The 15303-nt window shown below is 41.5% G+C and overlaps 1 protein-coding gene across 3 annotated transcripts in view; it reads left to right on the forward strand.

Annotated features, from left to right (window-relative positions):
• PARP2 (poly(ADP-ribose) polymerase 2) overlaps positions 1 to 15303 on the forward strand; it is a 70547-nt gene that overhangs the window by 47090 nt on the left and 8154 nt on the right. For all 3 annotated transcript variants that reach the window (XM_077461151.1, XM_077461153.1, XM_077461152.1), the window contains 8 exons: positions 3996 to 4092; positions 4172 to 4247; positions 6216 to 6318; positions 6414 to 6576; positions 6661 to 6799; positions 6899 to 6962; positions 8854 to 8988; positions 9693 to 9820. In XM_077461151.1, coding sequence (XP_077317277.1) covers positions 3996 to 4092; positions 4172 to 4247; positions 6216 to 6318; positions 6414 to 6576; positions 6661 to 6799; positions 6899 to 6962; positions 8854 to 8988; positions 9693 to 9820 — 905 coding nt within the window. The remainder of the gene's footprint in view (positions 1 to 3995; positions 4093 to 4171; positions 4248 to 6215; positions 6319 to 6413; positions 6577 to 6660; positions 6800 to 6898; positions 6963 to 8853; positions 8989 to 9692; positions 9821 to 15303) is intronic.

Below are 15303 nucleotides of genomic sequence, written 5' to 3' on the forward strand. Positions count from 1 at the left end.
GAGGAGAGAGGTCAGTTGAGCTAGTGGAGGAGCTCCAGGCGGTTGTAGGCTCAAAGATGGATCCTTTCAGATGGAACATCAAAGGTCGAAGTAATCAAGCTCAAACGCAGCCCGTTGGACCAATACTCCAACCTCCCCCGAATGGGGAGGGGGGTGTTTGTAAAGTTTTAAACCAAAACCATGGAGAAAAGGGAAAAGAAAAAAAGGCTCCACATGGTGCGGGTCAAACGATATAAAAACGTTGGTTTATTGAAGTCAAAGGTAATAAATGACTTAGTGATCACATAAAAAAACGAAATGAACTTAAAAGCAATGTGGGGCATGCCCCAGTTGAAGACACATATGTCGAAACGCGTCGGGCGAGCTGTTGGTACCCCACATTGCTTTTAAGTTCATTTCGTTTTTTTATGTGATCACTAAGTCATTTATTACCTTTGACTTCAATAAACCAACGTTTTTATATCGTTTGACCCGCACCATGTGGAGCCTTTTTTTCTTTTCCCTTTTCTCCATGGTTTTGGTTTAAAACTTTACAAACACCCCCCTCCCCATTCGGGGGAGGTTGGAGTATTGGTCCAACGGGCTGCGTTTGAGCTTGATTACTTCGACCTTTGATGTTCCATCTGAAAGGATCCATCTTTGAGCCTACAACCGCCTGGAGCTCCTCCACTAGCTCAACTGACCTCTCTCCTCACACTCCTTGGTCCTTGACTGTGACCCCAAGCCTTCCAGACTCAGCCGTCATATGACTGTGTGAGTCCAACTGTTCCGGTAAGAAGTATTTATCTACTATTCACTGATGTTTACAATCAAGTCTACCTGCATGAACATATTCGTCCAGTACACCATTTTCCTTCCATGTGACGGTTTGGCCACTCCTATGCCATCAACATAGTGGAATGAGTGCCTTATGTTGGACTTTTACTTTCAGGCATTCAGTTTTGTGCGATTTTTGTTTTGCTATTATTATTTTTATAATTTGTGTTGATTACACTTATTATTATTGAAGCGCTACACTGTTTTTATTATTTTATCTGTTGAACTTTGTTTGTTTTTAGTGTTGGCTGCTGTTTTGGCTGTTGTGGCCATCTTTTCACAAACTATAGCGCAGTGTTTTCCCCTTTTATATTTACTGACCAGATCACCCGGTGAAAACGGGTAAAAAAAAAATTGCAGCCACCATATCTAATGGTTGGTAAGCTGCTATATGTTACGTTTATGGTTTTGGGTTTAATGCCCCTTTAAGTCTTATGCAGACTTGTGTTTGAGAAAATGCTTCCTAATCTGAATAATGTAGCAGGGAGAGAAAGGGAATCTGTAGTGTAGGAAATTATTTTTCAAACAGTTTCAGAACAATTGTCCTGAAGGCTTTTGCCTCATATCATGGTCCTGTGACAGCTGTTGTTACAGTTAGGTTTAAAGTCCATCTAGTACAACCAAAAAAAAAAAAATGAAAATACAAAATCACATATACACAATCCTTCACCCACAGTTGATTCAGAGGAAGGCAAAAACCCCAGCAAAGCATGCTCCAATTTGCTACGCGGGGGGGGGGGGGGGGGGGGGGGGGGAATCCTTCCTGATCCTCCGAGAGGCAATCAGATTTTCCTTGGATCAACTTTACCTATAAATGTTAGTATCCAGTTATATTATGTATATTTAGGAAAGCACCCAGGCCTTTTTTAAAGCAATCTACTGAGCTGGCCAGAACCACCTCTGGGGGGAGTCATTTTCACAGCTCTTACTGTGAAGAAACCTTTCAGTATTTGAAGATGAAATCTTTTTTTCCTCTAGATATAAAGAGTGCCCCCTTGTCCTCTGTGATGACCTTAAAGTGAATAAATCAACACCAAGTTAACTATTTGGACCCCTTCTATATTTGTAGATGTTGATCATATCCCCCTTAATCGCTTCTTCTCAACAGAGAATACATTCAGTTCCTCTAATCTTTCCTCATAGCTGAGCTTCTCCATGTCTCTTATCAGTTTGGTTGCCTTTCTCTGCACTTTCTCCAGTTCCCCGATTATCCTCTTTGGGAACTGGTGCCCAAAACTGAACGTATGCATATTCTTAGCTCCTAAGTCCATAATGTTACATTTATCAACATTAAACCTCATTTGACACTTAGTTGCCCAATGAAACAGTGCATTGAGGTCAGCTTGTAAATTGTAGACATCCTGTAAGGAAGTTATTACACTCCATAGCTTGGTGTCATCTGCAAAGACAGAAATGGTATTTTTAATCCCAGGCCCTATATCATTTATAAAGATATTAAAAAGTAAGGGTCCCAGCACTGAACCTTGGGGTACACCACTGAGAACCTTAGACCATTCAGAGTAAGACTCATTACCCACTACTCTCTGAATCCGGGGTTTTAGCCAGTTTTCTATCCATGTACAAATTGATCTTTCCAAACCTGTAGACTTTACCTTACACATGAGCCATGTGTGGGAACTTTGTCAAACAAGTATACCACAGCCACCCCTCTGTCCAATGTTTTACTCATCTCCAAATAAAAAGAAATTGGGTTTGTTTGACAACTTGGCTTTCGTGAATCCATGCTGTCTGTTGTTTAAAACTTTTTTTCCAACAAGAACTTGTCTATGTGGTTTTTTATTAAACTCTCCAGTATCTTCCCAACTATAGAAGTTAAACTGACAGGTCTATAGTTACTTGCTAAAGACTTTGATCCCTTTTTAAATATAGGCACCGCCTTGGCCCTGCGCCAATCCAGTGGTACCATTCCAGTCATTAACGAGCCCCTAAAAATAAGAAACCATGGCTTTGAATTGACAGAGCTCAATTCTTTTAGGATCCGTGGGTGGATGCCATTTGATCCAGGTGGATAACCTTTATTTTGTCTAAATATTTCTGGACCATATCACTTTTGAGCCAGTGAGGATCATTTGGGGCTGTGTCAATACAACCCCCATTATGGACATGAGCTTTCCCATGCTCCTTTGTATACACAGAGTTGGAGAGTATTTAACACATTTGCCATCTCTTTGTCCCCAGTCACCCACTCTAGAATATTTAGTAAAAGATCTACATGCTCAGACCTGACCTTTTTACTATTAATATATTTGAAGACTTTTTTGGGGTTTGTCCTTTCTTTTGAAATCTGCCCCAATTTGATTTACTTTCTGTCCCAATCTCGGTTGTCGTGGGGACAAATAGAAGAGAGTGAAGTTCAGTGCTAACTTCTTTCTAGTATGCAGCAACCTAGATTTCAGTTTCAATAGCATAATGTGTTTATTTTATGACCTTTTAAAGAAATACGTTGGTAAATTGTTAATATATTTACCTGCAATTGTTCTTTTAAGTGTTATTAAAGTAATTAAGATACAATGAGTATGTTTCATTATTTCTCCATCACCAACTATTGCAAGTATCTTGTGGCTTCATGTGTTTAAAATGGCAAATTTCAGTTTTTGAATGGTAATAAAACGTACAGTATTTATAAGAGATTTGTATGAACGCTATCTATAATCTTTGAATATAATTTATTTTATGATCACTTCTTAATTCTTTTTTGATCAAGGCCCTTGTGTACAGTCTTAAAAGGTCAATTAAAGTAATGCACCTTTATGTCTTTATAGTCCTGTACCCCTACATTATGATTTAGTGATATTTTCTTAGTATACTGTTTTCTGTATATTACAATAAATTTAATTTCAAGTAGCACTGTTGTGTAATGCTGTTGTGTAACTCCTCTTAGAGCCATTAAATCGCCTGTAAGTAACAATCCGCATTTGTAGTTCTAATATACATTAGGATAATTAGTACATGCAACTTTTGTCATCCTTAGTTTTAGGTGGAATCCTTTAAGAATGCATATTTTAACACTTATAAAATGCATATGGCTTAATTCTCATTGTTTTCAAAGTTCAAAACTGGTGTGAATTAAACCAAACGCCTCTGGAATAAGATGTAAATTGGTAATTTTTTGTGAATGTCATTGTGAAAGTCCATTAACAAATCTTATGTTTTTGTAGACTAACCTGCAATTTAATAACAATAAGTACTACTTGATCCAGCTGCTTGAAGATGACAGTGTTAAAAATTTCTCTGTCTGGATGCGCTGGGGACGAGGTGAGTCTTCGTAAGGTTTCATTTAGATTTTATAAAGCTGCTTTTAACCAAATACCCACCTGTGTGTATTCTTTGCCAGTGGGAAAGGTGGGTCAAAATTCTTTGGTTTCATGTGGAGGAGACCTTCAAAAGGCAAAAGATGTTTTTCAGAAGAAGTAAGTGTTTTTTTTTTTTTTTTTGTTTTTTTTGATCCTCTCTTCTTTTCTGTAATATGTATGCATTGTTTGTTATTTCTACAAATTAGCCCTTTGGAATTGTCCAAAGAACTATTTTTTTTAATTTGTAAATTTCCTGTAGAGTGGCCCCTTGGTCTGTACATGCAGCTAACCCTTGTAGCAAAACCCTGTTCCCCCTTCCAGTGGATGCTATGACTGCCTATGTCAGAACTGTCCTCTTGTTGCATGTTAGAATCTGTACACTTTCAAAAACCTATCTCTGGTATCCAGTCATAGCCACTAGACCTGACAATTGAACTAAGGGCCTTAGCTTTCTTCTATTTCATTGCTATGGATTGCTACCAAAACACCTAATGTGAGGAACAGCTTCGTCATATGGTTTCTACAATGGTAGCATCATGTTTACGCAGGCATTCCCTGAAATCACTGCAAAATTGTGCAACTTTGGAGTCGCAGTAGTGTGAAAGGGGCCTAAGCTGGCCATATACTAATAGACATTTGAACATTCGTATGAAAATTCTCATCAGCACATTCAGTGACATGATGAATGTTGTTCATAATGACTCCAATTTTGGAGTAAATGGACGTCAAAAATCTTTCCATCTTGTGGCTGAGAATTTTCTCATCACTTTAGTCGAAAATGAACATCAGATTGACCCCACTAACAAGAAGAGCGTAAATTTTTCCGTGGGGGACATCTAAGTCAGCAGCTACACATACTGTAGCTGCTGATTTTTAATATTAGGACACTTACCTATCCTGGAATCTAGCGATGTAGGCACACCAGCCGATGTTTCCATCGGCTGCCGGGTGCTGTCGCCGCCATTCGTAGTAAGGGAACCCGGCTGTGAAGTCTTTTGGCTTCATAGCCGGTTCCCTACTGCACATGCTTGATTAAATACCACCAAAAAGAAAGCACTAATTGTGCTTTATTTGTGTGAAAAAAATGAAAAAACTTTCATTTGAGCAAAGTGTTGTATGACCGCACAATTGTCATTCAAAATGTGAGAGCGCTGAAAATTGACATGGGCAGGAAGGGGGTATAAGTGCCCAGTAAGCTAGTGGTTAATATGTGGTATAGAAAGGAGGAGAAAAAAAAAGGGTGGGTCTGGGGGGGGGGGGGGGGGAGAGGAAAGGAGATCCGCAAATGTTTGCAGAGGCATCAAAAGGGAGAGGGAAGAAAGAGGGAAAAAGTTAAATTCTACTAGTGTTTGGCCAAGTTTAATTCTTAACGGAAGCTTTCAGTCTGATGCCACCTTTTAAGCCTCATGCACAATTGGTGTTTGCCCAGCTCTTCTAAATACCTTTTTCCTGGCAAGGGAAAAGCAAATGCGTTTAGGCTCATTTTAAGTGCGTCAAGCATTTGGGAATTAATTTAATTGGCCAGCATATTCATTTTATTTTTTTTCTGGCCATTGAAATGAACACCCAAGTGTTTGCTTGCTCTTGAATGTGCTGGCATTGGGTTTTTTTCCCGCCTCTAAATGCCTATGTGTGCATAGGGGAAGAGGGGGGGGGGGGGGGTCCTGTACAAGCACAGACACTACTTTAAAATGGACCTTCGTCCTCCTGAGGAAGATCCTGCCTCTCCACCCCCCCCTCCCCCCCCCCCCCCCTTCCTTCCTCTGGTGGAATTTTTTTTCTTTTTGAGTCTGCCCTGCCTCCCTATGCACGTTCTCCCCATGCAGGACATTGTGGTGTGGGACGAAGCTGTGGCTGGGCATGAGATGATTTCAGTGGGTCGACATGGTATCCACTGGATGGGTGAGTATCTTAAATGAGAAGATGCCACCTTCGGGTAAGTGGTGGGGGGTGGGGGGAATTGGGAGAAGTCAGCCAGACTTCCTCTTTAACTTTTTGTGATAATGAATCTGCAGTTACATTTTTTTTTTTTTTTTTTTTTTTTTTTTTAATTATGCTTCTTTTTTTTTTTTCCTTTTGTATCAGGTTTTTTGATAAGACCAAGAATGTTTGGTCTGAGCGTGAACATTTTGAAAAGGTTGCTGGTAAATATGACATGTTACATTTGGACTATAACACAACCACAGAGGTACATGCTCGTGAATATGTTATGAAGTTTTCTGCGTGACAAAACACAATTCTGAACTGGTTACAAATGACTTATAATGTTTGAATTACCCACAGGAAGAAAAAAATCTTGTAGAAGTGGACAAACCATCCGACATTCCCAAACCTGAGTCCAAGTTGGAAACCTCGGTTCAGGCCTTGATCCAACTGATTTGTAACATGCAGAACATGGAAGAGACTGTTCTGGAGATGAAGTATGACACAAAGAAGGCACCTCTGGGTAAGGCCATTGCTTCTGACCAATGTCATCATTTACACTCCCTTTAATGGTATATTCAAAATGGATAACTTCTATCTTCTCCAGGAAAGCTCACAGTGGAGCAGATCCGTGCAGGTTACAGCTCACTGCAACGTATTGAGGACTGTATTAAACTACAAAAGTTGGGCAAACATCTTCTTGAAGCCTGCAATGAATTTTACACGAGAATCCCCCATGATTTTGGGTACATATATATTAATAGAATTTTACAGAAATTGGTAGGTGTTACCTGACCAAAGTTTTATACAATTTTAACTATAACTTGTCTTCTCTTAAAATTTAGACTAAGGACACCCCCGTTAATTAGGACGATAGAGGAGCTGGCTTTGAAAGTGCGCCTCCTAGAGGTAAGAGTTGCAACTTTCTTTATTACAGCTGCCTAGGTTAGTGGTGGTCAACTGGAACATTATAGAGGGTCAAGCGCAGCCCCCGACACTTCCAGAGGGCAACACAATAGCAGTGCATTTTTTCACCCAAACATTTCGGTCCTTCTATATTTTTTGCAGTGTATCGAAATGCACACTGACAAAGTTGGAGTACAATAACCCCCACCCCTGCATTGATGTCAGTGGCCACAATAATATCCCCATCATGGGTGTAAGTACTATTTACATTAACACACATTGGTGGTTAGGGGCAGTGAAAGTTAAACTTCCACTCCTCCCCTGCATTGATGGTCAGTGGTAGTGAAATTTAACCCCACTCACCCTTCATTGGTAGTTGGTCAGTGGCAGTGAAATTTAAGTTAATCCTCCCATCCACACTGTATTTATAAAAAGTTACTCTCGTCCCCCTCTGCATTGTTGGTCATGGCTGCGAAGGTTAACTCCCCATATCAGTGGTTATGGCCATGAAAGTGTTAACGCCCCTGTACCGGTGGTCATAGTAGTGAAATCCCTTACCCCCTCAGGAGTATCTTTGAGAAAGAATAACTGTTTAAAAAGAAACTAAGCCTTACAGCTCAATCCCAAGCTACTTGTACCCCTAGTACTTTGCTCAAATCAGTGGTTGACCTAGTCCAGGAGCTTTTGCTATGCAGTGTTCCACTCCTTTTCTGAGCTAGCAAAGCTATACAGTACTGTGCAAGTGTAGCTTTCCTTAATTAGACCTAATAGAAAAGCCATCTAATGGCAAGGTTGCAGATTAATGGCATATTCAGTAGAGCCTATGTATAATATGTGTACATGCATAGAACCGCATGTCTTCATCAGTTCAGAAGGGGATCGCAGTTCCATCTGGTCTAGTATGGGCCGCAGCTACACACAGTCCCCAAGTTACAAACATCTGAGTTGTGAACGGCTCCTACTTATAAACGGAGGTGGTGGAACCTCCCTGCCAGCCGCTTGCTCTCCACACTGGTCCCGGATACTGCCAAGCAACCATCTTACAGTGCTGGACACCCAAATAGCATGACTGCATGAGCACAAGCATCTGGAACATCCCACATCACTGCACAGGCTGGAGTTATACTTAGAAATGTATTGTTCTGACTTGCAAACAACTATCATATTCATAACCCAGGGACTGCCTATATTTGACCCGAGTTGTGTGTTGCTCTGAATAAGTAGAAGGTGGTATGAGTAGCTAACTGCTTGCATAGTTTCATGCAAGATGGTATTCTGTTGGAGCCCCGACAGGTTAGTTCAGGTATGATTTTGATTCTTGAACCTACAGACAGGCTCAGAAACATGTTTGTTGAGGAAAAAGACAAGCTTGCATTCACTCATTTCCTCCTACTGTGAATTAAGTTAGTACTGTTAAGTCCTAAGTGGTTTCACACTGTGGGGTGCTCAGTATATCAAGACTGAACTGTCTGTACCCAAACTCTGTCTGCCACAGGTGGGATTTACACCCCTGATGTGTCAACAAAACAGATCTGTGGCCACAGTACACCTGGAGTAAGAAATGTTACAGGGAGGGATCATATTCATCCACGTGGTGCTTGATTGTCATCTGATCACTTCACTTTATAGCCTACTATAAAGCTATAACTTTCCCTAATGAAGGCCCATGCGTGCTAGCGCCTTAATGAAAATCAGAAATGGTGTGTTGCCATTTCAAAGCGGTATGATGGCCAAAAAGTGTGATGAGATTCAGATGCAGCTAGGTGACTTCTGAATTGTGCAAAACCAGCCATTAAACTGTTCTTACAACAGTTTCTATTCAGTTGTTATTTACTGCATGTCAAACATTCATATAAAACCAATCATTAAGAAATAAATTCCCTGTACCCTGCAGGCTTTGGGTGACATTCAGATTGCAGTGAAGCTGGCAAGTATGGATCTCGGCTCTCATGAGCACTTACTGGACAGGCAATATCGGCAGTTACATTGCTCACTGGAGAATTTGGAGAAAACATCAGATGAATTCCAGGTATTTCTCATGCAGATTTATAAAGAATTCCCCACTTTCTCTACATCGACATACTTTATACAGCCTGTTGTACCAGGGGAAGTTACAGATGAGCTGGGTTTTTTAATAAATGTTTGCATGAATTAACTAAAAAAAAAAAAAATGTGCAGATCAATAATATAGTTCTTTTTAACATTATTACAGAACTGTAGGCAAATATAAAATACCCACATTTAATCAAGATGTATGTTTATTAAAGGATTAACTGTATTTTAAAATGCTACCCCAACCTGTCTTTATATTGGCCTCTTGTAATGCGATCACTTGTTCAGCAGTACTCCAACTAGGAGCCAATCAGGTCCTGCGTTTTCTTTTTAGTGCTGCCAGTCAAACACAAAGCTTGCCGATATGATAGAAGGGAAGAGTATTCTCATCAGTGTGCTGCTACTATTTTACTATACAAGTAACGATTAATTAAGCCTATATTGCTGGTTAAGGTTAGGGACCTGCAGATACTGTCTTGCAGTGGCATGTGAATCACAAGGCTGACTAAGCAGAATTACAAAGTTGTTGTCAGGTAACTGTTCAAGCATATGTATTTCAGCTGCATATTTAGCTGCTTGCCTAAAGTATTGTTTTAGAGATCCCTACTGTTTTCTTTGTGAATAACCCCAATCTTTAGTCCAGACTTGACACACATTTTTACATCTTCAATTCCTGAAAAGCTTATTGAGCGCTACTTGAAAACAACACATGCCTCTACTCATAATGATTACACTATGACCTTGATGAATGTATTTCGGATAAACAAAGAAGGTGAAGAAAGTAACTTCCGAGCGGATCTCCCCAACAGGTATGTATTTCAAGATATAGCTATATATATCCATATGAATCTGGTCTAGTTTTTATAGAATTGAACAGTGCTATTGTCTATAAGGACATTGTATTTAGATGAAATTGAGTGAAAGGGAAAAATACCTTGTAATCTTTCAGCCAGTAGTCATTGTCTTGTACTTTTAAGTACAGATTTTTTTTTTCTTGTCTATTGAGGGACAAAGGAAATCCTCACATTTTAGGCTATAAAGCCATCTGCCGGATGATTGAAAACAGGCAATCATAAAACACTGTAGTCTGGCCCAGGATTACTCCTACTACTACTACCAGCATGCCCCTGTTTTTTTCTAGTGTCCTAAAAGAATGAACATCTTTTTTCTTCAGCTCAGCTAGGAAAAGTCTAGTCCATGTTTTTACTAGATTTTTTCTTTACATTTAGTTCAGTTGTTTCAAAATAAGTTTTCCTACCACATTGCTGCTTCAGGGTGGTGTCATACCCGGACCCTGCCAAATTGGAAGTTGCATGGCTAGGCTTGAGTTGACCTTTGGGTACTTGTGGCACTTTACAGACCCTGTATTGGTATAAAAATGCTATTGAGAGCTTTCCCGGTCCAGAGCTGCTTACATTGTCTCAGCATTTGCCTTGTCTTTGAAGCCTTACTTTGTGATTGGTCCCTTCAGGCTGAGCTCTGGCAGCTACCTCATTGTTTGGTTTGCCGAGTGCCTTCAAATTTCCTGCTTTCCATCTACTTACTGCAGAAAGGGTTAACATTGAGGGATTGAGCACTGATGACCTCCACTGGGTGGAGAATTAATATTTTCTGCCTTTCAGCATAGAGGAAGCTTAGCCTAACTGCTGTTTCAGCTTGCAAGAGTTTTGTGGAACTCTGACCCCTGGTCTGTTTCTGCTACCTGCCTACAGTGGCTTTGTCACCTCTGGCTGTTTGACCATAAACCTGCTACCAATGGTTGGGTTTTGAGTACCTGAGGCCTTGCCTCATAGCATGAGCTTTTTTGTCTTTTTGCCTTGCAGTGGCAATATGTCTGATTCTAGACACAGGAGGACCATTCCTTCTGTACCAGGATTCCCCCACTTCAAACCCCATTAACATCTTCAGTGTTACTTGCAGCGGGCCCAGTGATGTGAGAATATGCAATTTTTCCCTAGCTTTGTTGGGCATGCCCTCCTCTTTTGCTCTTTCCAAAGAGGTTTTCAGTGCAGTCACACAGGACTTTTTGGGCCAAATAGTACAGATATTTGTTGACTGACCATGAGACCACAAGCATGCTCCTTTGCTTTCTCCTTCAGATTCTATATCTGATGTGCTTGCAGATTGCAGCCATCAGCTGCTGACTTTAATGCTGAGTCTCTCCAGTACTTGCTGCATGAACTTGCATCTGAGGAGTTGCAGTTTTTTGCTATAATTCCCAAACTAACAGAAAGTGCCTGGACTCTTATTAATGAGGTATGTGCTACTTTCAAACTAAAGGCTCAGTCTCTTTCCTCTACCAGCACTGTTCTGAGACTGCCAAGGCCTTTCCGGTGCACGCACCAAGCCCCTGTTATGTTTTTCCTTATGGAGACTGAAAAACTTTTAACAAGATCTTTTTACCTTCCAAGTGCTCATCAGCCTTGTAATGATCTACTTAACATGGCATTTGATATCTTGGTCATAGAGCATGCCCTTTGATATGAGATACAGTGTGGATGGGTTGTTGGTTTGCCATCTCATTTCCTGCATGAGTCTTCTGTCAGTGAACATGCGAAAGACAGTTTGCGTAAAGTGTTGGATTGCAAAGTGGGTTGTTTGTTATCTTGTGGACAGTCTGGATCTTAAATGCTTTGGTGTGGGAATTTTCAGAGGCTACAAGCTGGAGTTTTGCTTTACAGCCATTACCCCATTTCATCACTTCCTTCTTGTAGCTGAATCGATTAAAAGATCCCTGTACAACCTCAGTGAGTCTTTGTGAACAGGGTATCCTTAACCAATTCCTGGTGGCAGAATGGTTTCGGGGTTTATACAAGCCAAAAAGGGTCATTCTTCCTTTCTTGGATCTTGCATTTCTAAATGTCTTAATTTGCGCATAGTTCTCTATGGAATCTAAAGGTTCTGTTATAGTCCCCCCTCCCCAAGGAGTCTTCCTGGCATTGGTCAAAATCAAGGGCACATATCTACATGTTCCCATTTTTCTAGTGAAGCAGCATTTTATACCCTTTTGCTGTGGGCTTTCTGCACCACCAGTTTGTGGTCATACCATTCAGCCTGTCTTTTGGCACCTTGAGTGTTCACCAAAGTGTTGGCCCCTGTGCTAGTCTTGCTGCACACATGGGGCACACCTTTTTTTGTGGGATACCTAGACCTCCTAAGTGAACAGTCGGCATTGGTTCTACAGACAATGTAGTCTCAACTGTTTAGACCTTCCAGTTGCATGGATCCTGAACCTTCGGAGATCAGTGTTGGGTCTAGTCTTAAGACGCTTCTCAAGCCAGAGTTTTTTTTGTTTGTTTTTTCCTCAGGAAACGAAACACTGTCCACTCCTAGATTCGTATTCTGTAGTTTAGGAGTCACCTGGCCCTCAGAATCTGAATTAGAGTCCAGTGGCTGTTTTATAGCGTCTCTCGAGGCAGTCCCATCTGCCTGTTTTCACTCCAGGCATCTACAACACAACATTCTGTCAACATGGGAGAGGTTAGACCTTTGAATAGACCAATTTGCTTGGTATTGAGGACCAGGCTTGGTGGCTCAGCAATTGGACTCTGGTGTCAGAAATCCATCCTTCCTGTCTTTTGGAAGATTTTCATAACAAATAGCAACCTGCTGCGCTGGGCAGCAATCTTGGGCACCTTCACACACATACACAAAAAGAGAAGACAGGATTCTCCAAGAAGGCCTCTACTGCAGGACACTTACGGTTAATTTCAATAAATTACATTTTTATAAAAAACACACTAGTGTATGTAATAGTGTAGTGTATATTAGCAAAAAAGTCTAAGTATATACCCTTCAGAGCAATTATTAAAAAGACAACGTTGTCATTAAAGGAGGAAACGCAGCTGCTCGTACATCCATTCAACCAGTCATACTGACCCATTATCAGCTATTGGGATTGGGGCTTTGTTGCACAGAATTAAAGAGGAAGTAAACCCTGATGGGTTTACTTCCTCTTTTTTTCCCTGCAAAGGTAAAGCATAATGGACTACTATGCATCGCATAGTAGCTCATTATGTGTCACTTACCTGACACAGGAGCCAGCGAAGTCGCCGCTGTCCCCTGTAGTCCGCCGCATCCATGTTGCTGGTGGCATCTCGCAGCTCCGACGAATCACAGCGGCGCAGCCGCGATGACGTCACTCTCGCGCATGCGCACGGGAGTCGCGTCTCGCAGCTCCGCCGCTGCCATACGGCGAAGCCGCGATGACGTCACTCCCGCGCATGCGCACGGGAGTCGACAAATTAGGCAAATCCATTCTTGGATTTGCCGCATTTAGTGCGCCTGCGCGCCGCTGTCTACGGCGCATGTGCCGTAGACAGCGGTGCCCATTTTCGGGCAAATATCTCCTAAACCATATAGGTTTAGGAGATATTGCTTGGACCTACAGGTAAGCCTTAATCTAGGCTTACCTATAGGTCCAAGTTGTTTGGAAGGGTTTACTTCCTCTTTAACTGATCAGCTGTAGACAGGCATGTTCTGGTTTTCCATATTCTGTTTTAATCCTCCCTCCCCATACTGAATGAAATTCTCAGGCAACACTATTTTAACAAGGAGATTCCCTGCAGTTCATTCCTGCACATTCTAAGCCTATGCAAGCTAATTACTAATGTCTCATGTAGGTAGATGAGAGCCAAGCTCCTAATTTATAAGGATTTTCAATCACTTTGTGGACTGAAATACCCAGTACACAACTATAGGACGGCTCTGAATATCTACCTACTCTGTCGCACCAATACCTAAACCAGTCATCTGATAAATACTTTGAGCTAATAGCAAAACGGGACTATACTGGGAACATGCGAGTATTCTGTGAAGTTCTTAGTAGCCAATGCTTAAATTAATACCCAATCCCTGAAGCTGATAGCATGTCAGTGTGACTGGTTGAATGTATGCACAGCTGCGATTCCTCCTTTTAATTACAATGTTGTCTTTTTAATAATTACTCTGAAGGGTATATACTTAGATTTTTTTTTTCTTTTGCTAATATCATTGTGTGTTTTTTCTACAAATATATTTTTTTTTAAATTAACCTTAAGTGTCCTGCAGTAGTGGCCTCCTTGGAGAATCTTTTCTTCTCTTTTTGTATCCCGATCAGCATCCTTGAACATCGGGTGATCTGGCTGTTCTTACAGCACTGTTCAGGCAACACCATGGCAGTGGTATACAATTACCATTAGGGAGGAACCAGAAATCTTGTTGCAGCAAGTAAAGTAGAACAGATCCCATCATGAGCAGAACTTAACGTTCCAGCCTAGTTTGCTGTTTTTTTGTTTTGTTTTTTATCCCAAGCGTGGACAGTTGTCAGGTAGACTTCCTCACCCGGCAGTGTCTGGACCTGGCGGAGCAGCCCCTACACCAGGAGGTGTGTCACAGGTGGGGATGCTGGATGTGTACTTTCTGACCTCCAAGCAACAACACATTTAACAAGTTTGTCTCTAGGTACAGAGGTCCTCTAGTAGAAGCAGTGGATGCTGTCGTGACTTTGTAACATTAAAGTACACACTGACCTGCCATTTCTTCCTGAAACTCTTTTAGACCCCTTTGACACTTGAGGCATATTTCAGGCACTTTAGCGCAAAAAATAGTGCCTGTAAAGAGCCTGAAAAAAAGCCTCAGCTGCAATCCCAGTGTCAAAGCCCAAGTGCTTTCACACTGGGGTGCTGCGTTGGCAGGGCGTCACAAAACATCCTGCCATCAGCTTCTTTGCAGCAGTGGAGGAGTGGTGAATACACCGCTCCTCCCCATTAAAATCAATGGGCAGCGCCGGAAAGCTGCAGCAGTGTTTTGCGGGCGGATCTAACCCTTTTTCGTCCGCTAGCGGCTGCATAGTGCTGCTAAAACGACAGTACCACCGCCTGGGCGCATTCAGTGTGAAAGGGCTCTTAGTCTGCTTCACAGGAACAAGATGGAGAGCATTCTAGTGATCCTTATAGCGCCAGGTTGGATTTGTCCAGGCAGATGTGGCACTCTGACCTTATAACAATCATGATAGATGCTTCATGGACTCTTCTGTCTCAAGAACCATGTTACCATCCGGCTTCACGGTCCTTGGCGTTAACGACAAGGCTGTTGAAGCCCAGGATCTCCGAGATGGGAAATTCTGAACTGGTTATTCCCCCAATTCTAAAAAAACGAAATATTGTACTTATCGCAAGGTCAATTGTTGGACATAGAATGCATACTTTGCTTGGTGCGAGGGACAGGTTTTTCCCCCAAAACCTCAAAAATTATGTGGTACGAATCACCCCTCCCTACAGCTGGATTTGAACCAGCATTTGGCTCTCAGCCC

The sequence above is a fragment of the Lithobates pipiens genome, unplaced genomic scaffold (genome assembly GCF_037356315.1).
Source record: "Lithobates pipiens isolate NorthernLeopardFrog02 unplaced genomic scaffold, aLitPip1_a1.2 Scaffold_3, whole genome shotgun sequence".
In the NCBI taxonomy this organism is placed as follows: domain Eukaryota; kingdom Metazoa; phylum Chordata; class Amphibia; order Anura; family Ranidae; genus Lithobates; species Lithobates pipiens.